This window comes from Festucalex cinctus, chromosome 20 (genome assembly GCF_051991245.1).
Source record: "Festucalex cinctus isolate MCC-2025b chromosome 20, RoL_Fcin_1.0, whole genome shotgun sequence".
NCBI classification, from domain to species: domain Eukaryota; kingdom Metazoa; phylum Chordata; class Actinopteri; order Syngnathiformes; family Syngnathidae; genus Festucalex; species Festucalex cinctus.
The window spans coordinates 10,981,744-11,007,833 of NC_135430.1; the positions used below are offsets into that span (position 1 = coordinate 10,981,744).

At 36.9% G+C, this 26,090-nt stretch overlaps 2 protein-coding genes across 8 annotated transcripts in view; one reads left to right on the forward strand and one right to left on the reverse strand.

Annotated features, from left to right (window-relative positions):
* The window catches only part of mybl1 (v-myb avian myeloblastosis viral oncogene homolog-like 1), a 29,684-nt gene extending 6,017 nt beyond the window's left edge, over positions 1 to 23,667 (forward strand). For 5 of the 7 annotated variants that reach the window (XM_077508707.1, XM_077508705.1, XM_077508709.1 and 2 more), the window contains 14 exons: positions 13,397 to 13,496; positions 13,579 to 13,650; positions 13,938 to 14,030; positions 14,375 to 14,595; positions 15,292 to 15,499; positions 15,574 to 15,636; positions 16,371 to 16,613; positions 17,808 to 18,089; positions 18,168 to 18,307; positions 19,176 to 19,290; positions 19,419 to 19,538; positions 19,602 to 19,706; positions 20,592 to 20,768; positions 21,010 to 23,667. In XM_077508707.1, coding sequence (XP_077364833.1) covers positions 13,397 to 13,496; positions 13,579 to 13,650; positions 13,938 to 14,030; positions 14,375 to 14,595; positions 15,292 to 15,499; positions 15,574 to 15,636; positions 16,371 to 16,613; positions 17,808 to 18,089; positions 18,168 to 18,307; positions 19,176 to 19,290; positions 19,419 to 19,538; positions 19,602 to 19,706; positions 20,592 to 20,768; positions 21,010 to 21,138 — 2,068 coding nt within the window. In that variant the 3' untranslated portion in view covers positions 21,139 to 23,667. Of the gene's footprint in view, positions 1 to 11,451; positions 11,852 to 13,396; positions 13,497 to 13,578; positions 13,651 to 13,937; positions 14,031 to 14,374; positions 14,596 to 15,291; positions 15,500 to 15,573; positions 15,637 to 16,370; positions 16,614 to 17,807; positions 18,090 to 18,167; positions 18,308 to 19,175; positions 19,291 to 19,418; positions 19,539 to 19,601; positions 19,707 to 20,591; positions 20,769 to 21,009 lie in introns of those variants that run through there. The other 2 variants (XM_077508711.1, XM_077508706.1) reach the window with 2 other exon arrangements.
* sgk3 (serum/glucocorticoid regulated kinase family member 3) lies at positions 547 to 9,810 on the reverse strand. Its single transcript, XM_077509425.1, has 17 exons — positions 9,588 to 9,810; positions 5,771 to 5,933; positions 5,620 to 5,703; positions 5,459 to 5,531; positions 5,308 to 5,383; positions 5,123 to 5,204; positions 4,207 to 4,256; positions 4,063 to 4,120; positions 3,910 to 3,993; positions 3,708 to 3,839; positions 2,579 to 2,691; positions 2,438 to 2,474; positions 2,073 to 2,159; positions 1,839 to 1,934; positions 1,606 to 1,761; positions 1,404 to 1,493; positions 547 to 1,263 (listed from the first exon to the last, which is right to left on the reverse strand). Exons 2-17 carry the CDS (start codon positions 5,846 to 5,848, stop codon positions 1,093 to 1,095), a joined length of 1,467 nt encoding a protein of 488 aa, XP_077365551.1. The 5' UTR covers positions 5,849 to 5,933; positions 9,588 to 9,810; the 3' UTR covers positions 547 to 1,092.
* Positions 23,668 to 26,090: the final 2,423 nt, after the last annotated feature.

A 26,090-nucleotide genomic window follows, 5' to 3' on the forward strand; every position in this document is an offset into this window, starting at 1 on the left:
CACTTACTATCCTCTAATAAATGTTTTCATACCCCCCCCAAAATGTTAATCCCAACACTTGCGAAAAAATGATTTGCATTAGCAGTTGTCAGTAGTAATTATGTTGTTAACGTCTGTAGGCAAATTGTTTAAGTTTCAGAACAAAAGAATAGGTACTAAAGTCTAATCATACTGTTTTTCACTATTTTTGTTCATTGTTCACTAAATTCTGTAATTTATTTTACATAATACTAACATAACATAATAATAATAACATAATACTTTGTTTGCCTTATGAATACATTTTACGTTATTTCAGTCTTCTTATGTTATCAAACTGTTCTTAAGAAGTCATGATAATTTTATTATTGTGAGCAGTACAGATGACGGATTTTTAATTCTTACATCATGTCACCGTTTCTAAAAAAACAATTTTTCTAGAGTGACTACTTAAAAAAACAAACGGAAAAAAAAATGGTGATTTACTGTTTACTACTACTGTATTGGTGTTCACACAAGTCACAGCAAATTGCTGTAAAATATTGTTTCAAATCTCCAGACAGACACTTCAGGATTTTCTTTTATTACTGAGCAGTATCATAAACGAAACCAACTGAAGTCTTTGAGGAAAAAAAAATAAAAAATCACAACACAAACATAAGCATTTAAACAAATGTGACCTGTGACAAAAACTGCTTTCTTGTGGTCTCAGATAATTCTACAGCCTAGCGTCTAGAGTTGAGGAATATTTAACATGGGATTTGTTTCACAGCCATCACATGAAAATAACAAATCTACGTACATATATTACTGTCCAATTTTTGTCCTTTAAAGTCCAGTGACTTTTTTTTTTTTGACAAGTTAAGGCACATTTTTGGAGTGACATCAATGCTGAATAAATGCCTTATTTTGTAAAACAGCATCTTTCACATATAGATATTTATATAAATACAAATGGGTAAAAAATGATTTCATCATAGTTTGTTCCCAATAAAATCCGTTTTAAGTGCAGTTCCATATCACAGCTGCTTCCTTTGGTTTTTATAGAATAAGCAACATGATGCCATTTTCTTCCCTTTAAGAAGTTAACTAAGATGGACCGTCAGTGATATATTATAGGAATGAGTCATCAGAGGGTGGGGCGTACGAGAAGCCCACAAAGGCGTCGTCGGCCTCCATCACGCTGGCGTTGACGATTGAGTGTTCCTGGGTCCAACACACGGAGTTGGGCACCATCTCTTCAGTGAACTCGGGGTCAAAATTTGAGATGTCGGAGAAAGAGTTCTGGTGTAAAAAAAAAAAAAAAAAAGATGAAATAGAATTAGAAACATGTAAAAAAAAAAAGAAAAAAAAAGCAGGTAATATATAGTAAATAATGACATTTACAATCTTGTGCAGCTAAAATAGAACATTTTTATAATTACCACATTGGGTGTAAATGGGGGAGGGATCTTCTTTTGTTCAAGGTCATTCCAGTTGATAGAGGAGAAGAAGGGATGTGTTTTGATCTCACTCTAGTAAAATAAATATATGTACATTTATTTTTAGAAAATAGTTTTTGGGTTGCAATAGTGTTGACTTCCACTTGATGGCGCTAATACAGCATGTAAAAATTAGCCCACTCACAAAGTCGTCCCTGGCTCCCAGCCTGAGTGCTCCGTCCTTCTCCAGCAGGCCTTGCAGCAGCGACCAGGCCGAGTTGGACGCGCCGGCGCGCATTACCAGCGGCTTGTGCAGAATGTTGTCGTACATCTCGTGCGTGTCCCTGCTGTAAAATGGTGGCTAGCGAAAAGGACACCGATTTTATATTAGAACTATGTCTTCTTTAGCCATTTCGTGGATCGAAGAAAAAGTCTTACCAAACCAAATAGCATCTCATACAGTACGGAACCCAGACACCACCAGTCCACCGTGTTGTCATACGGCTGCTTCCTTAGCACCTCCGGAGCCAAGTACTGGTGGGCGGAAAAATAAACCAGGAGTATATGGCTGCTTCGGTTCACGATAGTTTCAGCAAATTAGGACTAGCGAAACACGGCATCATTCAAAATAACCGCCATTGTAAAAGTGGATCGAGGTAAGTGAAGACGTACCTCGGGTGTGCCACAAAAAGTGCTGGTGGTGTCCGTTTGAGAAATGCCTTCCTTGCACAAGCCAAAATCTGTCAAAACGATGTGACCCTTTAAAAGAGGACAGGACATGTTTTTACTTTTACATGACACGTGCCACAACACGCGTTTCATTTAGCCGACTGAGTGAGTCTATTGTCGGCTTGTGGCACGTTGTCTGTCCAATTCTTTCTCCCTGCCGTCATTAGGATGACGAGCCAATACAATCGCATGCATTCTGTTCCAGATGGAACTGGAAAGGACAGTATATGTACAACTAGTAGACGAGAAAGGCTAGAACAATTTTTGCGCTTATTATGTTGGGGGGGGGAGTAATGGGAGGTCCTCACTTCGTGGTCCAGCAGGATATTTTCAGGCTTTAAGTCTCTGGAAGGAATGATCACAATCTTAGTTTATTGCCATCTTCCATCTTGAATAGTCTTGTTTAAATGTCGTATTCTGTTGTATGTCATCAGACTAATCGGGCATACCTGTATACGATAGTGAGCGAGTGCAGGTAGCCAAGTGCACTGGCCATTTCGGCAATGTAGAACCTGGCTCGGGGTTCCAGAAAGGTCCGCTCTTTTTGAAGGTGGAAGAAAAGCTGGAGACGACAGAGAGTCTGTCATCAGTCATCATTCAAAAAACTGAGCGTTATCAAAAAGGCAGAATCTGTGATGCGGAGAATTTTGTTTTAATTTGTGGATGCAAAAACTGAGTATTTCATTTGGTGAATAAATAGGTGCTTAAGTAGTTTAATTTACATTTTAATTCTTAATTTGATAATTTTTTAAATTTGTTAAATTCTAATGCCACTTTTGAAATTCCAATTCAATTTCAAAATTACATTTCTATTTTTATACCTGCTATCAATTAAAAAAATATATAAAAAAATATTTAATGTAATATAATTTCTTCGTGAGGCTGGAAGGTAAACAGTGTTTTCTATATTTTTTTTTAAGCCAAAAGATAAACAGGAAAATTGACATGTTTAATTACTTTATTTTAATTTGTGACTTACTGTTTGATGGTGAACAGGTACAAAAGTTGCATTTTAATTGTAATCCTGATTTAAATTGAATTCTCATTGAATTTATTTTAATTGTTGCAATTTAATACTTTTTAAAATTTGTTTTTAATTTTTCAAAATTCCAGTTCAGGGGTCAAAATGTAAATATTAAAAAATGTAATCCATTTAAAAAAATATAAAAAATAAATAAATGTAGGTTTATGTAATTTAATTTTAATCACATTTCATTTAATTTTGTACTTTATTGATTTTGTAGTAATTCTAATCCATCAACAGGATTTTTTTTTTTAAAGCAAACAATGTTTGTTTGCGCACTTTGAGCTTGCGACGTTCGCCTCCATCCTTGTCAATATTAGCATGCTTGTTCATAGAAATGTCATGTTTTCTCTTGCCGACTCAGTCACATGGCAGCTTTTAGAAGGAAGATCCACAGAGGAAGTTGCCGCATAAGTTCCGATAAGAATGTTGACGTATGCGCTAGCTACAATTCGGCTTTCAGAGTCAAATTCCTCTGACAGCGCTTGTGTGTGTTCCTTTTTCCATCATCAGCTGTTTTTTTTGTTTTTTTAAACTCGTGACTCACTACTCACTTCCCCTCCGTTGACGAAATCCAAGACAAAATACAACTTGTCTGCGGTCTGGAAGGAATAGTGGAGGCCCACCAGGAAAGGGTGTTTCACGTTCTTCAGCAGCACGTTGCGCTCGGCCATGATGTGTTTTTGCTGAGAAAAAGAGAACAATCAGCATGCGGTGCTGGAAACATGGACGCCATCGTGTTTTTGTGCAGCTTACCTCTTTTCTGTTGAGAATGACCTTTTTCTGTAGGACCTTTATGGCGTAATACTTGGCGTCCATCTTCCTTTTGGCCAGGAACACCTGATTACAAATAGGTTATTCTACTGTATAAGGCTAAGTGTACTTCCTGTTTTGAAATTATTAGCATACCTTCCCAAAGCTTCCCTTTCCGATGACTTTTAAAAAGTCAAAGTCAGTGGGTTTGGCGCTGATAAAAAAAACAAAGGACGTGTACTATCAATTTCCCGGGAAGTTCCTTGTGTAAATGTAAAACGTCACATTTTTTGAACGTACTGTGGGTTTCCAGACGGTCCCAAGTTAATGTTTCTGGAAGATGAGTTGTTCTGTCAAAGAACAGAGATAAAACATTAGCACGTGAGATTACAGAGCTGAGTAAAAATCGGCTCGTTTTTTGGACTCTGCAATGTCAAGATCAACAGTTGTCAAACGTTTTAGACTAAGTAGGGGAGACCGGGGCTAGTTGTATCATTTTATTTTTTATATACTTTTATATATTGCTTGGAATCAATACATCATATATATAAACAAAACGTATACCAGAGGAAAGGCCAAAGTCTTGGGTACATATTTTGTATTCATGTCATTTTCGTACTTTGTGTCAGTGCAGAGTTATAAGCCATCAAATAGAGGGAGTGAACATGTGACTTGTTGCCCTACCATTGGGTAAGTTGTCACACTATATGGGGTAAGATGTCACACTGGATTTTGCAACTCATAAAAGAAGGACAAAAATATTTTTGCTTTTCCAGCCAGAGAAATTGTTTATCATTGATCTTGAAAATTTACCATAGTCATGAAGCAAACTTTAACATAAAATATTATGAAATACATTAAAGTCCTTATGAACTGCTGGCATACCTGTATAGGTCATAGCTCTCAGCCTCAAATGCCTGATTTGCTTCCCTTCCCTCGAATTTGTCTATGTACGACGCCTGTTTCAAAAAATATGGAGTTGAAAATTGTTACTTTGGGTTGTGCAAAACAGATAACTGGCACTCATGTCATCTCACAACGTGCTATTCTCTTCTCAGACAGTACACAACCCCTGACCATTTATACGGAAAAAAAACTAGTATTCCACTTTTTCGTTGCAATGTGACAACATACCCGTGATACAACTAGCCCCGGTCTCCCCTACCACCTAAAAAAAAGAAAATAGAAAAATCTGAACATTTTGAGCACAACTTACTTTGTCGTCTTCATCTTCGGACGCGTCAGAGTTCTGCATGTTTTGCATTTTGTCCATTAGCAGGAAACTCCTCACATCTGGACTGCACATATCAAAGATCATTTGAATGTGTTTTTTAATCAATAGGGATGTATGTAGTAGTACATTTATATCAGGGTGTTTAGACTTTTTCTGTTTGTCCTTACTTGTTGCAAAGCTGCGGAAGGGACACGATGCCTTTGATGAACTCGTGCAAGCCGGCTCGTCTCTGCTTGATGAATTCTTATTCCAAAAAATGGACGCGTGTGAAAAATGTTGACGCTTTACCGAAGAGTAGAAAAGTGGGCCGACACTCACCGGGTTCAAAATTATCCCCGAAAATCCTCTTGGCGGGAATCTTCAAACTTAAAGATGGGAACTGTTTTTTTAACTGGAACAAAAACAACAACAACAAAAATACGTCGATGTGATGGTTGCCCATGTACTGCGTTTAAGTCTTCAAAATGGCCGCCACTGACCGTGTTATAAAGTTTATCGAACTCTGCGTATCGTCTGAAGACGAACCACTCCTGGTGCCCCACGTTGACGATCACTTTATAAACCTGAAAGGGCGAGTAAATCGCATTTTTTTTTGCAGAGTAAACAAACCCGAGAACACTTTTGACATACCGTGTAGCGCTTTTTCTTGTCCCTCTGCTCATTGTGGCAGGGTATGCTGACGTTAGGCAGGCCCGATTGCTCCTCCATCTCGCGGAGGGTGGAAAAAGGTCACGAGGTGGCGCGCCGATGGGTCCTCCTTCCGGGGACGAGGAGTCAACTGTGCATCCTGTCCCTATAGGGATATAGAAACAAAAGGAAAATCAGTTTTATTCAAATTAAAATCTAACTACTGTCAAGGCGCACTCAAGAGTAAATGCCTCATACTGAATAAATGTCTGGAAGTTTCTGCATTAACAAAATTTAAACCTCCGGAATTCAACTCCGTCATTAAGATGCATGTATTACCCTGGGGTTTTAAAAATGCAAAAAAAAAATAATAATAATAATAATTTTAAATGATATGAAATGTGACACAGAATATATTCAATCTAAAATACAACCAATCTCGAGGAAAAAATACAAAATAAATTAGAAAATACAAAATAGACCAATATTTGATGGGAAAAATACTATAAAAATACAAAACTATGTTATCTATATGAAATATTAAACAGAAAAATATTAACAGAATATATTACAAAGAATGTTTTTAGAATTAGGACAAAAACGCAATATACATTATAAATTTATATATTACAGATATTTAAGATGGAAAATAAGACATTAAGAAAAAAATACCAAAATATTAGCCAAAAAAATATAAGATACATAGAAGATATTTTTTAAGAAATATATTTTTTTTAAGTTGAAAATAGTACAAAATATGAAATATTAGACAAAACAGAAATACTATGACAAAAATAGCAAAAAATAATAATACAGAATAATCGACAAAAATAAGAAAATACTAGATGGAAATATGTGAAAATACAGAAAGGGAAAAATAGTTGGTTAAGATGACAGTTATTACAATTAGGAAATGACACAAAAATATTTGTAAAAATGTTTAAAAAAAAAAATTGCCTTTTCAAAAAATTACATTGTTTCTTTCCATCTCGCCATAAACTTAAGCAGAAATTCATTCAAATGAAAAGGACAAGCACCAACTGCACAAGTGTACATTATGAAAGTGGCCATGCGTTATGTCATATCTTTGAACAAAGCATTTTGTGTCCACATGCGAGCTCGTCCATTGTGTGCCGCGCAGTGAGGTCAGCCTCGTTTGTTTAGGAGTCCTTTTGTCTCCGTCCGGCTGCAGGCCTCGTTGCTTTGGCTGCATGTGTGTGCTTGCCGCGCAGGCAGGAGGAAAAAACAAACGTTTCTCTATTGATCTGGCACCAAACGCATCCTGACAGGATGCGGCATTCTGCTCACGTCCAAGGGGGACTTGGGGGGGGGGGCTCTTTAGGATGCATCCAACGTGACACTAAGGCCTCCTTTTGTTTTGGCTTGGGTTTTCACTTTACACTGATGAGGTGGCAAATCACCTGCGTCACGATAATCATAGCGCGAGTCAAAAATTAGGTACACTTGCACAGTCCAAACGGAGCCAAAGCAACGGCATTCACTATATAAATCTAAAAATAGAACTATGAGGGAAAAAATAAATTAAAATATATATAAATCCGAAAAATACACAATTAAAAAAAAGAGAGGAAAAAGTACAATAATATTCAGCAAAAAATAAATAAATAAAATACACAAATGTTACATCACTCATTTCAAAGGTTAGAGAAATATTGAAAAAATATCAAAATTTGAAACATTTTATGTTTAAAAAAAAAACAGGTTAAATCAGTGGAAATATAAAAAAATATAAACAAGAAGTTTAGACAAAAAACAACACAACTATTAGGAAAAAAAATACAAAAATACTGGGAAAACTACAAAAATAATTAACAAAAAAAATGCAAAATTTCAGGGAAAATTACAATAATGTTGCAAATAAAGGCAACAAATACAAAAATAACCTAATATATGCATTGTTGTTAATATATTAGTCCTAACTACAAAACAGTAGGGGAAAAAAATACATAAACATTAGACGGTAAGCCTTTTTCAATCCCAAATTGTTAGCATTGTTTTAGCATTAGCCCACGATCCACAGATGGCAAATAGTTAGCGTTCAGTTTTATTTAACTTTTTAGTATAATACATTTCTCCTCCCACATTCCAAAGACATGCATGGCAGGTTAATTGGGCGCTCCGAATTGTCCCTAGATGTGCGTGTGAGTGTGGATGGTTGTTCGTCTCCGTGTGCCCTGCGATTGGTTGGCAACCAGTCCAGGGTGTCCCCCGCCTACTGCCCAACTGAGCCAACTGAGATAGGCGCCAGCAGCCCCGCGACCCTTGTGAGGAATAAGCGGTCAAGAAAATGGATGGATGGATGGTATAATATATTTACATTTAATATGTAAGAATTGTTTATTTTTAAACTATTATTTTTATTGAACTTGTGTGATTGTGCAACACGTTTTTAAAGTAAGCGTTTAAGCACTATATTTTATTCCCCCCATATTTAAAATCTGCTAAAATTAGGCGTAAATGTTGAGCCAATGACAGTTTGTGTGAACTTAGCAGAGGATGTCAGCTATCAGCTAAATGTCTTCATCTCCACTCCAACGCTTCATTGACCCAAACCCGCTTTTTAACATTCCAAGAAACGTATACAATATGTACAATTTCAGACAAACTGCTACTCCTACATGTGGAATGCTGCAGCTTTATTACCACACCCACCGGCAGGCACTGCTTATTGGATCCAATACGAGGGAAAGGGGAATTAATCTGTTACTTTGTTCCTGTGTTCAAACCGCAGCGTGAAAAAACATGTGCCGGCAGGCAGAAATATGCCAGGGCTACTATGAGGAATCCAAAATAGAATGCTTCCTTCCTAAGAGGACATGCTTTTATTTTTTCTTTGAGCACGAGGTCCAAGCAGAAATTCACGACTAAAATCTAAATTAGGAAAATTATGCCTTAAGAGTCACATTTTAAATAAATGTGAAAAATTATACAGAAACATTGGGGCTGGGTGAGTACAAAAATGCTTTTTTTAAAACTAAATACTGTGGAAATCTTGAGGGTTCAACTTGGTGAGCTGAGTGAACAATGCAAAAAATGACAATTAGAAGGAAAGAAATGGATATATAAATAAAAAGCAAAGACGGACAAAAACCACACAAATACAGTAAAAATTCCACACATAAATGAATCCACCCAATATTTAATGAAAAACACGGAAATTGTATGTTGGAATGATTTTAAAAGGCTTCAATGCAATTAGTTGGCATGGGGACCCCTAGTGGTAAGCAAAAGAACCACTGAATCAAATACAATTTGTAAATAACTAATGAATTTAAAATATCAAATAAATTCGAAAATAGAATGAATGAAAATGTTATCAGTCTGTGTCAAGAAAATGAAGCAAGATTCAGAATAAAGTCCAGTTTAAGATCAGTTGTATTTCCCTTTTACACAAATTTGAATTTGATCCTGAAAAACTGTTTGCTTTTAAACATTTAGGATGACACACTTTTTATTTCCATATTAAATCATTCAAATACTGATTTTGTTTGTACCCATATTTGAGCACAGTGTTAATTTTTAAGGTGGCACGTGATGTAAACTCGTTTGAACCAATGAGGAAGAAAAAAAGAAAACAGACTTGTTTAAGCTAATTCCCTCTCGAGATTAACTTCATTTAAATAGTAGCAAAATAAAATCACTGAGCAATATGGAAAATCGGTGTTACGTAATAGCAGTGGTAACGTAAACGCATATACGTACGCACAGATTAATACGTAAAGTAAACCGCAAAATATTCCTCACCACTAGCCAGCATCGCGACGTAAGCGATGTAAGGTGACGTTTGTCGAGCTCGTACCTTTCGGTGTTTCCAGGCGGCGCTCCTCCAAACCTCGATTAAGCCAACATTTTTGCTGTTTTAGTTGGGTTGAAGGGACCAAAATCCCCCTTCAATATGTCACGGGTGGTGATATTCTGCTGCTACCTGTGAGATTCAGCACAGACAAGCAGGAAATATCCGTCTTTCCTGTTCGAGGAAAGTTCCGATGTAAATTCGTCACGGGACCTGAAGGCAACAGGCGTTTGTGGGCCATCTTTAATGCATGTTTCTTTTTCCGGTGTGCACTTTCAAAATAAAGTAGAACATTTTTTTATTTTTTTATTTTTTTTAATTGCGAGTAAACAACCACGGAAAGACAAACAGATTCTGTTTGTTAAAACACATAATGTCCAAATCATTTTGAACGTGGTCTTTGAAGCTCGCAAATGTTTTAAAAACAAGAGCAGACATTTGTGTGACGTTACCTTTTACAACAATTCCGGTTTGATGTACTTCGCCAAACAAACTTTACACAGATGACTCAAAATTGCAGTCGAGTCGGAAAAAAATGTTAAATAGGGCCACCTACAGGCGAACGTACAGCACGCTTCTCAATTAGAACATTTGTTCCGATGTATTATTTTGGATAAAACTCGAATTTATTCAAATAGAATCGTAATTGGGGTAACTGGTAAATGCCCAACTGTTGGCTGGAAACATACACAAAGAAAATGTAGTAGGGTTAAAAAAATCTTAGAAAAAAATATTGGTTAAAAAAAAGAAATATATATATATATATATATATATATATATATATATATATATATATATATATATATATATATATATATATATATATATATATATATATATATATGTATGTGTGTGTGTATATGTGTGTGTGTATATATATATATGTATATACATACAGTATAAGATGAGAAATACACCAAAATTGGGTACAGACAATTATTGGATGGAGAATTTCGTAAAATGTCAAAAAATAAATAAATAAATGCATGAAAATACAAAACGTATGAAAAGTTTAACAAAAAGACATCAATTGCAAAAGTATTTTATATAAAAAGCAAACCTACAGTACATTATTAGGTAATAGCAGTAGGGATATTTTGTCCACTAGATGGCAGCAAACACTTTACACAACAGCAGAGGAAAATGCAAGTTAAATTCAATTTTTTGTTCAACGGAACTAATAATTTCTTCCTTTCGTAGCATTTTTATCGTTGCTTTGCTTCTAGTGCATGTTCGATTCTCGGTCCAATCAGATTTCAGCCTCTATTAAGTTGTCAAACTAATCTTGCCTGGGCCTTCAAAATGAAGTTCGGGTACTGCTTAAAACCCCATATACTTCAGAATGTTGTTTGCACCAAACATACAATTTGGAATTATGTTATGTAACGGACCATAACACATTTTTTAGATGTTTTGTTTCTAGCTAAATCTGTTCACATGAAAGTACATTTCACATTTGCATTTATGTGAAAACTAGTTGATAGAAGAGTGAGAATGTGGGACACCTTAATGGCACTTGCCAGCAGAAAAATTAATTATGTGGTTGTGTAAACCCCTTGGAGGGGCCCCTCAGCGCCCCATACAGCTAAGTTTTGGTGGGTCACTGGCGCCGGCATGAAAGAGCCATTCTGCCTCACTAGTGACAGCAGCACTTGTCAGAGAGAGAGAGAGAGAGAGAGAGAGAAAAAAAAAACAACTTGTGCACTTCCGCAAAATTTCCACCAATCGCGTGAATCCTCCCCTAACACTTTACGCCAATCAAACGGTAGCCTCCCTTCGTTCTCGACTAATCAGACTCGAGCCTCTCCTCGTTTTTAACCAATCGCAGGCGAGGCCGCCCGCACAGGGGGTTGGGCGCCAGAATCGGCGGGATGGACAAACATTACAATCGCCGAATGAAGTGAGCCAGGAACGTCTGCAAGTTGAGAACGAAAGTAAAAAATTATCGCGTTTATTCTTTTTTGCCGTTTTAACTCCCATTTTACGCCGTGGGGGTGTCGCCGAAAACACGAGACGAAGTTTCGCTCTTCTTCGGAGGGATGTTACCGCCGATAAACTGGCTTTTCACGCAGAGAAACTAATAATGACGAATCAGTTAGCAAGACGGCTAGCCGAATAATGTTTACTAAATCCGGAAGCCAGCACCCGGGGACACTTCTATGGGTGAACGTCCACTCTCGTGGCATTTGAGCGATCTGAGGAATTATAACGCGCAGAAGAAGTCCACGCATCCTCGCGGCTGTCATGGACAACGTGATGTCATCGCGCAGGTGGGTGACTAGCGTCGTAACGGGAGGCTTGCGTCGCTGTCGTACGTAGGTCACTCAACGTTTTAGCACGTAAACATGTTTTTTAGGGGTACGCATGAATGTTAATAACATGTATCTTAGCAGGCTTTGTGTCAATTTTAATGTTAGCGTAACATTATTAGTTTCGTAAATAATGTAATTAAATATAGGAAAATGCAAAAATCCCACAATGATTCAATTAAGCTATATTGCAGTAAAAGTACAAACAAAAAGTAAACAGTTCCAAGAGATTAATTTAAAAGTTAAACATAACTGAACTGTATTTAATAAGTCCACTGCACTGGTTTTTAATAAATAAAAAGTTGAAGCCACATAACGTTTAACAATGCACAGTTTAAGCATTCAGTAATTCTCATGCACCACTTCAGTGAGCATCAATATATGTATGTATGTTGGGGGTGTGCTCTGGTTGTGCAATACTCATTCACTCACTCACTCACTCACTCACTCACTCACTCACTCACTCTCACTACTGATTAAGATATCCCAAAATATTTTTATAATAATATTGAATGCATATTCTTATACTTATAAACTCATGTTCACGTCTTACAGAGAAAGGAAAGAGTTAGCATACTTGCACGTTAATTACAGCTTATATCTTACTATGTTCCCTTGAGAGGGGTTTTCCTCATGTTTCCTCTTAACTTTGGCATTTATTGCGCATAAACAGAGAGGAAACATACATTTATTAAAACAAACATGGTTCAAAAACAAAATTTTGACTAAAAAGCATCCTTTTCAGTACATTTTACTCAATAAAATTGACTTGGAACCCTTAAGCCATATGACTATCTGAACAACTGAACAAGGATTTGCCACAAACCCACCTTTCCTCTGGAGGTGAAAGAGCCCGTTGATGGCTCAGGATAGCCCCATGTACCACCCACCCATTTCTCCCCCCCTCTTCCTGCTTACGGCATTGACAGAAGCAGCTCCTGCCAAAATCCAAGTGACTCACTTGAGTTTCCAGTGATGAAGAGCTTTGGAGGGAACGCTATTTTCCCTCCAAAAATATTGGATTAAAAATACAAAAGGTAAAAAATGCGCAAATATTAAATGGAAAAATACAGGAGGCAAAAAATATAAAAAATATTGGGTGGAAAATTACACAAACATTAGAAAAAGTAGTAGGCAAAAATGTAAGAATATTTTGATAAATATAATCCAATTATTGTTTATATAAACACATATTGGACAAATAATTGTAAACATTAAATATACAATTACTAGGAAAAAAAACATTCTGGGAGAAATTACAAAAAAATTAATTGGAAAATTCAATGATTCCAGGCAAAGATTTAATTTAAAAATGTGACCAAAAAAAATACCAGTATAATAATAGTCACCGAAAAATACAGACATTTGGTGGAATTGTTTTGATTAAAAGAAAGATTGAAACATTTTTTAAAAATAAGATTAAAAAAAGAAAAAATTGACAAATTATTGGAAAATAAAGCAAAATATTGTCAAATAACAAAACTTTATCTGTGTGTGCACATGTAGCCACGACGAGGACGAAGAGCCACCCTCCAGAGATGCCGACACTAAAGAGAGGAGCAAAGACAAGAAGGTTCGGCGCAAAGTGAAGTGGTCACACGCCGAGGTCAGAGCTGTGCATTTCATTCTCTGAGTTGTAATGTTTGACCCGACAAGAAGTTGCACTGATTTTGTTGTTGTTCCCCAAGGACGAAAAGTTGAAAGAACTGGTGGAGCAATGTGGCACAGACTCATGGAAATTAATAACCAACTCTTTTCCTGTAAGTGTGCGATGTCACGTATTGTTTGACGTAAGATGCTTGGAAAGCTTGAACAGTGAGCAAACTATAAGTTACTAGTAGAAAATAGATCGGATGCTAAGAAAGTGAGTATACGGTTGGTAGATGGGTAACTGCAGTAACCACTAGTATCTACATCCCTTCCGGCCTTGCTAGGGCACACTACCTAATTACCAAATTAGCTCCTGAGCTTGGTAGCTTCCTTTGCAGCAGAGGTGATGATGAGAGCTATATTTGTTCCGTAATGAGGTGTCTCACTCACATGTCAGGGGAGGACAGATGGTCAATGTCAGCACCGCTGGCAGAAGGTGCTCAACCCCGAGCTGGTGAAAGGCCCGTGGACAAAGGAGGAGGATCAGAAGGTAAGTCGATCTGTGAGTTTCCTGTCAGGCACACGTATTGCCGGTAAGCGATAGGGGAGACAGAAGGCAGAGCCCCGCGCCATTTTTTATTTTTTTTTTTACTTCCCGCCAAAAGAAAAACGTTCTTGGCTCCGGCCTGTGGCGCCCGATCCAAACGCTCCGCTACATCATCGCTAATAAAAACAACTCACAAGTGGCTGCTTTTCAGACCTTTTCCTGCAGGGAGGGGGCACTAGCACCCGCTATGAGATGAACAGCGCTATCCTTGAATGAATCAGGATTTCAATAAACTGTGTATTGTTGTTTTTTTTTTTGTTGTTTTTTGCAATGGAATCTTTGCGCAGTTGATCGACCTGGTGAAAAGGTACGGCCCCAAGCGCTGGTGTTTGATGGCCAAGCACCTCCAGGGCCGCATCGGCAAGCAGTGCCGCGAGCGCTGGCACAACCACCTCAACCCCCAGGTGAAGAAGTCGTCGTGGACCCTGGAGGAGGACCTGATCATCTACAAGGTCCGCAAGCAACTGGGCAACCGCTGGGCCGAGATCGCCAAGCTCCTTCCCGGACGGTAAATGGCCGCTAAGTTGAAAAAAACAAAATAAAAAAAATCCAAACTTTCAAGCCGTCTGATGTCAACAGGAGGCTGTTCAAACACATTTAGTGAGTGAAGTGCACACACGATATCTGCTGTATGTAGGTTAAGGATATGCACACACTGGTGGCTTACACTACTGTTTGTTTTTCTAGACCAGGAAAAAAAAATCATCAGACATTGAATCAACACCAACTTTGTTCACATAGAACAGAAGCAACATTGGACATAGTGGAACACGAAGCTGGTCTTAAATCTAATTACAAATGGAGTTTAATGGTGTTGAAGTTAGACATTTAGAGCTGCACTTTGTAACAATTTCCCCAAATAACCTTTTTTTTTTTTTTTTTTTCTTTTCTTCAAAAAATGTAATATTAATCAGAATGACATGTTTAGGCTAGTGAGGTCACATATAACATATTATTGTCAACAAATTATAATAATTATATGACATAAATGCCATTTGTATGTAATCACATGCAGCTATGAGTAAATTTACATTACAAGTACCCATTTTATAGAATGATTTGAGTTAAAATTTTACTGCATTGTAGTCTGCAGACATTTGTATAAATTATACAAAAAGGAATGCAAAACCTTCAAATATGGTGCAAATGAGTGTTTTTCCTGCTTATTTATTTATTTATTTATTTATTATTATTTTTTAAACAGGACGGACAACTCCATCAAGAACCACTGGAACTCCACCCTGAGAAGGCGAGTAGAGCAAGAGGGCTACCTGCAGGACGGCAGGGCCAAGACGTCCACGTCCTCCCACGACAGCAGTGCCGAGCGACGCCGTCACTCGCCGTGTCCGACGCCGGCCGAGCCGCAGAGCAGCGCTCGGAGCCCCTTGCCCCCTGTGACGTCACCCAACCAGGTCCACGTCAACTCCGGACTCCGCGTGGATTGCTCACTTGTCGCATTAAGTGACTTGTTTTTCTGTTTTTGCAGATTGTAATCTATCATTTTGATTCGCAGGGGTACCACCAGAAGAACTTTGCAGATTTTATTCGGGTGAGTTCCGCTATATAAAACCGTTTCCATGTTTGTGTATACTGTTCTTTAGTTTCTGGACTTTTCTGTGTTCATTCTTGTGATCGCAAAAGCTGCGGACTTCAAATCAAACCTTTGAACGTCCTGTTATTTTTCACCTACCAGCCATACGCCGCCTCCTTTCTTGTGGCATTTTTTGTACTTGTAAATCAGTTTTTGTCTCTGTCGTCTCCTCCTCTTCTTCTTCTTAATTCCTTCCTTTTCCTTGCCGTCCCCCCGTCCGCCTCCATCAGCCGCCCTGCCCGGATGATCCCGACAGAGAGCAAAGAATTAAGGAGCTCGAGCTGCTGCTTATGTCAGCCGAGAGCGAAGTCCGTCGCAGAGGTCCATGTGTAAGCGCAGCACACGCCGCCCAATCGCTGGGTGTTAGCATTTAGCGTAGCCTGCGTGCCTGCGTGCCTGCTTGTGTATGTGTGACATGCATACGCTGCAAAAAAAAAAGAAAAAAGTTTTCTCCTCAAATATATATTACGATTTTGCAGTGTATCTATGTAAAAAAAAAATGAGTGACGCACACTTTTTTTTTTTTTTTTGCTCTAGTGTTTTTCTAGTACCTAGCTTCCCATCTTGCTCATCTCGACTGGTCCCTCGCACCTATCCCCATCATTTAGGAGCCGTTCTAGTCGTCTTCGCATCCATCTCACTCATCCTACCGATTACCTTCTCATTTTCCACATCGCTTCCGTCTTTCCCAGAGCTTCTTGCAGCCGTATTCATCCTGGTCAGACGGCACGCCCAATACGGCGAGCAGCAGCAGCAGCAGCAGCCTGGAGGCGCAGGCCAACAGGACGTCCTGGTCGGAGGCGGAGAACCCGCAAGGGGCCCCTGTCGAGCTGTCAGTGCCCCCCAGCAAGTCCTTGGTTGTGGCGCCCAGCACGTTGGTGTCCACCCTGCAGAAGTTATGCGACTTGGAAGAGGCCATTGAGCTCATCGATTCGGTACGGTGGTAGCGAGTGAGTGCAATGTGAATGTGATTTGTGTTTGCTTAAGATGGCGTCAATCAATCGACAGTTGGGCATTCTAGTCGCTCCCCTCACTTCGAGATCAACAAACTGTCATCCATGTATCTTCCATGTTTGCAAAGTATATTAAGATAGTGCTTAAAGGGTGTTTACTGTTTACAGACTGGTTATATAGTCCTAAAATGTCATTGATTTCTTACTTGTATATAACATTTAAAATGCTGCTATTACGAAGCATCTTCACACATCTTGTTTGTTTATAGCAGATTCCACACAAAAGACACAATATTAGAATAGAAAACCAAATACTAGGGAAGAATATGTAAAAATACAACAAATAAAAAAAAATATTAGGCTAATGGTATTTAATTTAAAAAAATACAATATTTGACAAAACTCGAAACACAAAATAATACAAAAATAGATGGAAAATAGCCAAATATTTGGATAAAAAATATTAAACAAAATATACAAAACTATTACACGAAAAATTCCTAGTTGAAAGTATTACACAAAATATTGGGAAAAATATAAAAAAAATACATTTTTGGGGGAAAATATTATACTATTTGACAAAATATAAACATTTGAAAATGATACACAAATAATGAGGGGAATACCAAAACATTAAGCAACATATACAAAATGAATAAATAAAAAAAACAACACAGATTTGAATACACAAATATTGCACAAAATGTGGGGAGAAAAAAACATTTTTAGAATGAAATACTAGACAAAAATACATGTACCTACTAGAATAGAACACAAATATTTGGCAATGTAAATATTTGAATTTTTTGATGAAACATACACAAATATTGGTAAAAGCACAAAAAATATTAGATGAAATATTTGTTGGAATGCAAAAATACAAACATTCGCAGGAAAAAGACAAAAATACACACAAAAAAAATAAGGAAATGTTAGAATGAAATAAAATAATGCAGAAATGAGCTCGAATCTTGTTCCTGGCAAAGAGCCATAAATATGTTGAATGTATTATAGATGCTGCGATTGGCTGGCAACCAGTTCAGGGTGTGCCCTGCCTACTGTCCGAAGCCAGCTGGGATAGGCTCCAGCACCCCCGTGACCCTTGTGAGGAATTAGCGGTCAAGAAAATAGATGGATGGTATTATAGATGGACTGCGGATGTGTTTTGCCGTGCAGGACCCGTCGGCGTGGAGCGACATGGCCAATTTCGACCTCTCCGAGACGGCGGTGGCGCCACGGCACATCCAGGCCACCTTTGCCAGGCTCCTCCAAGAGGAAACCTGTGACGCTTCGGCCGCCGCCTCTGTGCATGCGGCCCGCCCGACCGGCGCCTCCTCAAAGGCGTCGCCGGCCAAGAGTAGGCGGAGAGAGCGAGAACGGTCTCCTATTTGTATGGAAAGTGTTTCCAATTTGCCCAAGAGGACGCCCACAAAGTCGCTGCCGTTCACACCGTCGCGGGTGAACAACATCAATACGTTTCCTTTTTCATCCCTGAAGTTGAGCTACAGAATTGAGAGGTGTTTTGTCTTGTCGTAGTTGTGCAACATATCGGCGGCGGAGCATCTCAACTTGGAGAACCCGGCGCTCACTTCCACGCCTGTGTGCAGCCAAAAGGGTCTACTCTGCACGCCGCTTCACAAAGAATCCACACCCAAGCACCAAAAGGAGACCGATAGGTAAGTGTAAAAACTCAATAAAACTCATACTAAAACTGATTAAAATTAAACTAAAACAAAGCATTTAAATGTAAGTACTAATAAAAAAAAATGAACAAACCTGCTCCAAATAATTAAAACGAACTAAATTTATAAAAAAGAAAAAAGAAAGGAAAAAAAATTGTCAATACACAATTGTCAACACAGTGTTCCCTCGTTTTCCGCTGGGGTTAGGTCCCAGAAAATACCCGCACTAATTGAAATCCGTGAATTCGTTAGCTGAATGTTTTACATTTATTATAAATATTTTAAGGCTCTAAAACCCCTCACCTCACAGTTTATACACTTCTCCGATCAAGGCCTTTACATTTTCTCACATTTCTCTCTTGTTTAAACATTCTCAATGTTCAGACCTTCATAAATTTTATAAAATAGGTACATTACTGTAAAAAAAAAAAAATGCATTCAAAACTGCACTAATTTTTAATTTTTTTTTATGTGCGCATTTGTGTGTGTGAGTGTATGCGGAGGTGCGCGCGTGCGTGTGAATTTGTGTAAATTTATACTCATTAGTTCACCTAAAACCTAATAAAAATCCCATTACCCTTTACCTTAACCGGATACTTCAGAGTCTTGCCAGAGCCGTGAAGTTCAGAAGGTCAGGAGACTAGAGGAAAGGTCAAAGGAAAGAAAGATGAATCAAAGTGAAATCCAGAAAATATAAAACTATTTTAAGCCTGTCACAATGACGCTAATTTGCATTAGCCTGTCTCAGAGTTTATCATTTTAGGTTCGCATTAGGCTAGCAGACCATAGTATAAAGAAGCAACATTTTGACGCTTAACTGTACAACGATTAATTCTCTTTGTTTTATAATGAATCATTTTAGTCCTAGGACACCCACGTTTCCTGAAAGAGTTATGACTCCAACACCGAGGACGCCGACGCCCTTCAAGAATGCTTTGGCGGCGCAGGAGAAAATGCACGGCCCGATTAAGATGGAAGTAAGCGTCACAGATATTAAAAATAGTCCTGAAAAATAAATAAATTTTAAAAAGTCAGTTAATTCATTAAACTTGAGCACATTCAAAATAATTGATGGTGTTTTGTTTTGTTTTGTTTTTTTCTCCAGCCACAGCCATTAGCTTTTCTGGAAGAAGTTATTCGCGAGGTTCTGACACAAGAGACCGGGTCCGACATCTTTAACACGGCGGCCATTTTGCAGCCCGACGACAGAGCGTGGAAGCAAAACGTACGCACTTGAGGGGCCCACACACTGCTGGTTATTGAATCCTTACGTGTGTTTGTATTGCAGATGGACGGTCCAGCTAGAAAAGTGCGCAAGTCTCTGGTGCTGGACCCGTGGGGGGAAGACTGTCCCATTGTGCAGCTGTGCCAAGATCAGCTCAACGATGCACAAGTGAATCAAAGCTCATCGATTCTGCCTTTTGAGTGTCGAAACGCTTTGAAAATGATAGACCCAACTTTATTTCTAGAACGCTTTAAAAACAACCAGTACAGTACAAAATAAGCAAAATCGTCTTATTTATTTTAAAATATAAATGCTTAAGTATATATTTTGAATCTATAAAAATATTGGGGGAAATACACAAATATTAGATTAAAAATCTGAACATTAAATATATATACAGCAAGACAAACAAGTACAAAAAATAAAGCAATATCCAGGAAAAAAAATATTGGGAAATATACAGAAATATTGAAAAAAAATACAAATATTTGAAGTATTACACAAAAATATAAAACTCTTTCTTTTAAATGTGTGAGACAAAAAAATATAAATAAAAAATATTTGATGCAAAAAATCCAACATTAGATGAAATTGGCTTAAATATTTGAATGAAATGGAACTGATACATTCACCCAAATATTTAATGTAAATACACAAATGCTACTGGAATAAAAAAAAATAAATTTTTTTTTCATTTTTTATTTTTTTTAAAGACTAAAATATTGGATAAAAAAAAATCTTAGCACAAAATATTAGGCAAGAAATACAAAAACATTGATGCAAAATGCACAAATAATTAGAAAATGCAGATATTGTAAAACTAAAATGTAAAAAAAAAATATTGGACAAATAAAATAATTTTGAGATAGTGGACAGCCCTTAAAGTATTAGCTGAAAACTACACAAATCACTTTGAATAATAATAATAATAATAATAATAATAATAATAATAAACAGTGGCATCATATTAAACAAACAATTAGGAGATGATTTCATGCCAAATTGACACCATCTGAACTAAACAAATTGTTTCTCGCTCTTGTTGTACTCCAGGTTCCGGAAGAGAGTCTCCTGTCCAGCTCCTCCCTGAGCTCCTCGACCTCTGAGCAGCAGCAGCAGCATGTGGAGGCGATGGAGGAGGAGGAATCCTGGCACCCTCTAACGGAGTGGAAAGAGACTCCTTCGGTGGCACCGCACCACCCTCCCCACTTCGAGGAAAAGCCCGACAAGGTTGCCAAACTTGTGCTTGATACTCAACTAAATCAAGTGATTGATTCCAACATTCCCTACTATCTAATCATTTTATAGTAAGATTATATGCAGTACAGGCAGATACCGATTTTGTTTTGTGGAATAAAAGTGTGATAACCGATCAAGTTGGGAATATGTTAATAATCCCGAACCCAGCAATGTTGTGAGGCTCTTCCTCTGCGCGGTTAAGTAACGCATGCCGACTGGATCCGTGCCACAGGTGAGCGAGTGGGAAGCGGTGGTCTACGGCAACACCGAGGACCAGCAGACGGTGACTGAGCAGGCCCGCCAGTACCTGAACAAGTACCTGCTGCCCGGTAGCCCCATCCCCGGAGACCTTGCACACTAAGGACACCTTCACAGGTTCTCTTTCCCAAATCCCATAAGAGACTATGCTTGGTCTTTGTTATTGGGGTTTCCATTTTGTTCTATCAGGCATGACAACTTTATACGTTCATCTTAATCTGCACTACTCTCGAGGGCCTGATCGATTAAATGGCCGTCAGATGTAATCAGTCGACATTAGCTCTTTATAATTGGCAAAAATCCACCAAAGTATACTGCATTTTTTTTTTTGTACGTAATTGCAACATAAGACCCAAATCAAGATTTTGAACAACCACCGTCCAAAAAACAAAAAAAAGTCACATTCTCTATTGTAAACCTTAATGACCCCCCCAAAAAAGCATTTTATTCATCATTAGATATTTTTGTAATTAATCAGATACCTGAATTTTATTCTGCAAAATATCGAAATTAACATCGACGTTAAAAAAAAAAAAAAAAATCTGATATTTTTGTAATTAATGAGGTATCTGAATTTTATTCTGCCAAATATCAAAATTAAATCGGCCACAGAAAAATAAAAAAAAATAAAAAAATCATTAGATATTTTTTTAATTATTCGGATACCTGAATTTTATCTGCCAAATATCAAAATTTGCATCGGCCTAAAAAAAAAAATGTCGTTAGATATTTTTGTAATTAATCGGATATCTGAATTTTATTCTGCCAAATATCAAAATTAACATCGGCTCCAAAAAAAATAAAAAAAATAATTATTAGATATTTTTGTAATTAATTGGATATTCGAATTTTATCTGCCAAATATCAAAATTAGCATTGGCCTAAAAAAAATGTTTTGTCATTAGATATTTTTGTAATTAATCGGATGTCTGAATTTTATTCTGCCAAATATCAAAATTAACATCGGCTCCCCAAAAAAAAAAAAAGAATTATTAGATATTTTTGAAATTAATTGGATATCCGAATTTTATCTGCCAAATATCAAAATTAGCATTGGCCTAAAAAAAATTTTTTTGTCATTAGATATTTTTGTAATTAATCGGATATCTGAATTTTATTCTGCCAAATATCAAAATTAACATTGGCTCCCAAAAAAAAAAGAAAAAAAAAAGAATTATTAGATATTTTTGTCATTAATTGGATATTCGAATTTTATCTGCCAAATATCAAAATTAGCATTGGCCCCAAAAAAAATTTTTGTCATTAGATATTTTTGTAATTAATCGGATATCTGAATTTTATTCTGCCAAATATCAAAATTAACATCGGCCCCCCCCCCCCCAAAAAAAAAGAATTATTAGATATTTTTGTAATTAACTGGATATCCGAATTTTATTCTGCCAAATATCAAAATTAACATCGGCTCCAAAAAAAAAAAAAAAAAAAAAAAAAAAAGAATTATTAGATATTTTTGTAATTAATTGGATATCCGAATTTTATCTGCCAAATAATGAATCAGCATTGGCCTAAAAAAAATATTCATCATTAGATATTGTTAATCTCGATATTCTGCCAAATATCGATTAACATAGCGCCCCCCCACCCCACAAAAAAAATCATTAGATATTTTTGTAATCGAAAATCTAAATTTTACTCTGCCAAATGTCGGAAGTAACATCGGCCAAAAAAAAAAAAAAATCCATATAGGTCGGGCCTTCCTATTGTCCATGAAGGAATCCAACCCAATTAATGTGAGGCGGCGGACACTAACCCCCCATTTTAACGGAGATCCCGCCAAGTTGCAACCTCCGGTTTTACTATCAGTTCGTGTAAAACCACTGTTACGGCTCTGATGTGGCCTTCGTCTATCCCTAGCTTCCACTTGGGACGTTTTACGAAATGACACCACACAAACTAGGCGGGAAAATGATGTTTTTTAGGGGGGTCTTTATTGTTTGAGGACAAGCTGGCTAGCACTTGTGATTGTTTTTTACGTTCCAACAAAACTTTGTCCTTTGTCCACAGCCGAGTTGATTGTATTGCATTGTAACAAGAAGGGTACATTGATGGAGAAGTTGTTGTATTTATCATTATTGTTATGATTCAGATGTTAATATAAATCAGATGGAGAGTAGTTTAACTAAAAAAATAATAATAAAGTTTGTCATGTCTGCGTTTGCTTGTAGCAGGCTGTAGCTCTTATTTATTTACTAATTTATTTCACATTTTGAAAGAGCGACTATGGAAATAACTTTTTATCATCCTAGACAGAGCAGGGGTCAACAATTAGTAGAAATATATATATATATTTTGCATATTTATTTTTATTTTTCTTAGATCAAATATGCATTGAATGAATTCATTATTTAGGTTTAAAAAAAAAAGAATAATTTGGTATTCAAACAAAAATATCAGAGTCCAGAATTTTAAGTTGTCAGAAAAAGAGAGGTTGGTTTTAAGACATAAAAAATGTCTTTGGAATTTCCCCTTCAAAAAAAGTCAGAAAATTGATTAAATAAAATTCAGAAAAGAAAATATTTAAAAAATGGGGATAGGCCAAAGTACTAAGCAAAAGCAGGGGTGTGGTACACTCATTTGTGTCCCGACCCCTGTCAATAACCCCCCCCCCCCCCCCCCCCCCCCCCCCCCCCCCAAAAAAAAAATTTTTATGCACTACACACATTCACGTCTTGGGACGCGGGTAGATCGGAGTAGGGGATATTATTTCCCTATGCTCCATCTCACCTGCTCCCAGTTTTAATGTACCACCACACACAGCTGTACATATAACATATACTAGGTTGGTCCTGCCTCATGTCACCGAACTTCACCATTCTGGCGGGATTCTGATGATGATGATGATGATGATGATGATGATGATGAAGGGTCTTGGATTAACAAGTTTCAGGTGAATTAAAGAGCATGCACACAGACAAAAAAAAAAAAGCAAAAAAAAAAGGAGAGCGATGATGATATGTTGACTTGGGAAGGTTGCCAAATGAATAATAATGAGTTCTCCTAAAGAAAAAAAAAAAATTAAAAATACTTGCTATCGCAACCGGCCAATCATTTAGTTTTGTTTATTTAACATAGATGTTCATAAGCATATCTCTGACCTCTAATCATAGACAAATTGCACTTTTGAGGTTTTACATTTCAAGGGATACCGGTACTCTAATAAATATCCCGATGCTACACATTGTCTTCTAATCTGGAGTATCCTGCCAAACAAGTGAGAATTAGAAGGGAATCTTCTCATTCAGAACAAGTGGATGAGTAAAGAGAGTGAATGTATATGTTTTGTTGTAATGTATGTGTTGATTTATAGGAATGGAGGGCATATAAATAATAAATGTAATAGAAGCAATACTACTGTAATCGTGTGTAATGCTGGCTGTTTGTAACAATATTTTGTAGCTGAGTGGTATGAACGCTGCCCATTTCGACCTTGCTCCGCTTTTGGAACAAATAAATGCAATTTATTGCTTGATATTTTGTTTTTTATTGTTTGTATCGAAATCAAACGGACACACCCTTCACTTAAAAAAAAAAGGTGAAATTAATGCATTAAATAATTTGTTAAATAAACAAAAACATGTTAAAGTTCACGCTAGCATAATAAAAATAAAACTAGCTAGCAGAATGTAGCGCCACATAATGGTGTGAAGGTACTGTTCCTAAAAATATAGCACTAGCAACCCAGATGCTAGTTTTGTTAGCCCATGTTACCCTATGCAGTTTCCCATCATCTGTTAGCACAAAGCTAGCAAAATTGTAGCTTATTATGCTAATATTTTGATTTCAACTGAAACAAACCAAAAAAATATATATATCATCCGCTTGGGTTGTCACATGACCTCAGGTGGTTGTGACAGGTGAACGGGTGCGGGGGTCCGACTCCTGACGGGCGCGAACAAGAGGCCCCTCCCCTTTAACAGGGGTCAGCTGCTGTCCCTGAAGGGGCCCACTCAGCCGTGACTTAATGCCCCCCACGGGTCCTTTTTGTCACGTACACATTCACTCAATTGGCCACCAAATGGAGGGAGAATGGGGCCATTGGCCTTATGCTACACACAAACGCGTGCACACACTTTTTTTTTTGCACGCCATGTCCTCTCCTCTTCTTTATTGCGTCCGTGTGTGTGTGTGTGTGTGTGCAAGAGGGTCTTTTGTCCGGAGACGACCCTGGCAAAGATGCGACGGAGCTCTTTTGCTCTTAATTGCTGCTCGCCTTCTGCCTGCTGCTCGTCCCCCCCCACCCACCCCACCACCCCAAGTACATGTAGAACATCCAGCATGGCTGCGGCGCACAAGCTCTACTTTTATTTAGGCATGGCTGTCACATTAACTTCATTTAGCGCATTCGTTTCACCTCAGCCATTGATTTGTTTGATGTAGTTTACCTTTTATTTTATATCATAAAACAAAAACATGATTATGTTAAAATGTCACAATTTAATAATAGGTAGGTTTTTTTTGTCTTTTCCAATAAATATAAAATAATTAAATATTTACAATTTTCAAATTATAGATAAAGAATAAAATTAATAAAAAAAAGTAATATAAATGATTTCAAAAATATTAAAATAAATTATATGAACTTAATAGATAAGTATAAACTTGAATAATTTATAATAAATTATATATAAATGAAATTAGTTAAAAATTACAATTTAAAACATTTGAAATTTACATTTATTACAGACATTACATTTGAATATATATATATATATATATATATATATATATATATATATATATATATAAAATGTGAAATATTCAGTCTTCAATATTTAATATTTAATTTGTTTTCAACTGATGAATAAAAATGACCATTAAATGCAGTGCAAGATTTTAAATAACTAAAGTGATAATATAAAATAAAATGTCTAATGTAATGACAAAAAAAAATCACATTGTAGCATTGTGTATTACATTAAAAATATTAACTGTATACTCATATATTAAGTTTAATTTTTTATGTTAAAATGTCAATTTAATAATAGGTAGTTTTTGTATTTTGTCTTTTACAATAAATATAAAATAATTTAAAAT

What these genes read in the sequence shown, in the direction of transcription:
- sgk3 (XM_077509425.1), bottom strand. Translation starts at nt 5,848, where the DNA reads ATGGAGGAGCAATCGGGCCTGCCTAACGTCAGCATACCCTGCCACAAT. An exon ending in ACAAGAAAAAGCGCTACACG is followed by an intron (nt 5,704 to 5,770) that starts GTATGTCAAAAG and finishes TCGCCCTTTCAG; the next exon opens with GTTTATAAAGTGATCGTCAA. An exon ending in TCGCTCACTATCGTATACAG is followed by an intron (nt 2,475 to 2,578) that starts GTATGCCCGATT and finishes CATTCCTTCCAG; the next exon opens with AGACTTAAAGCCTGAAAATA.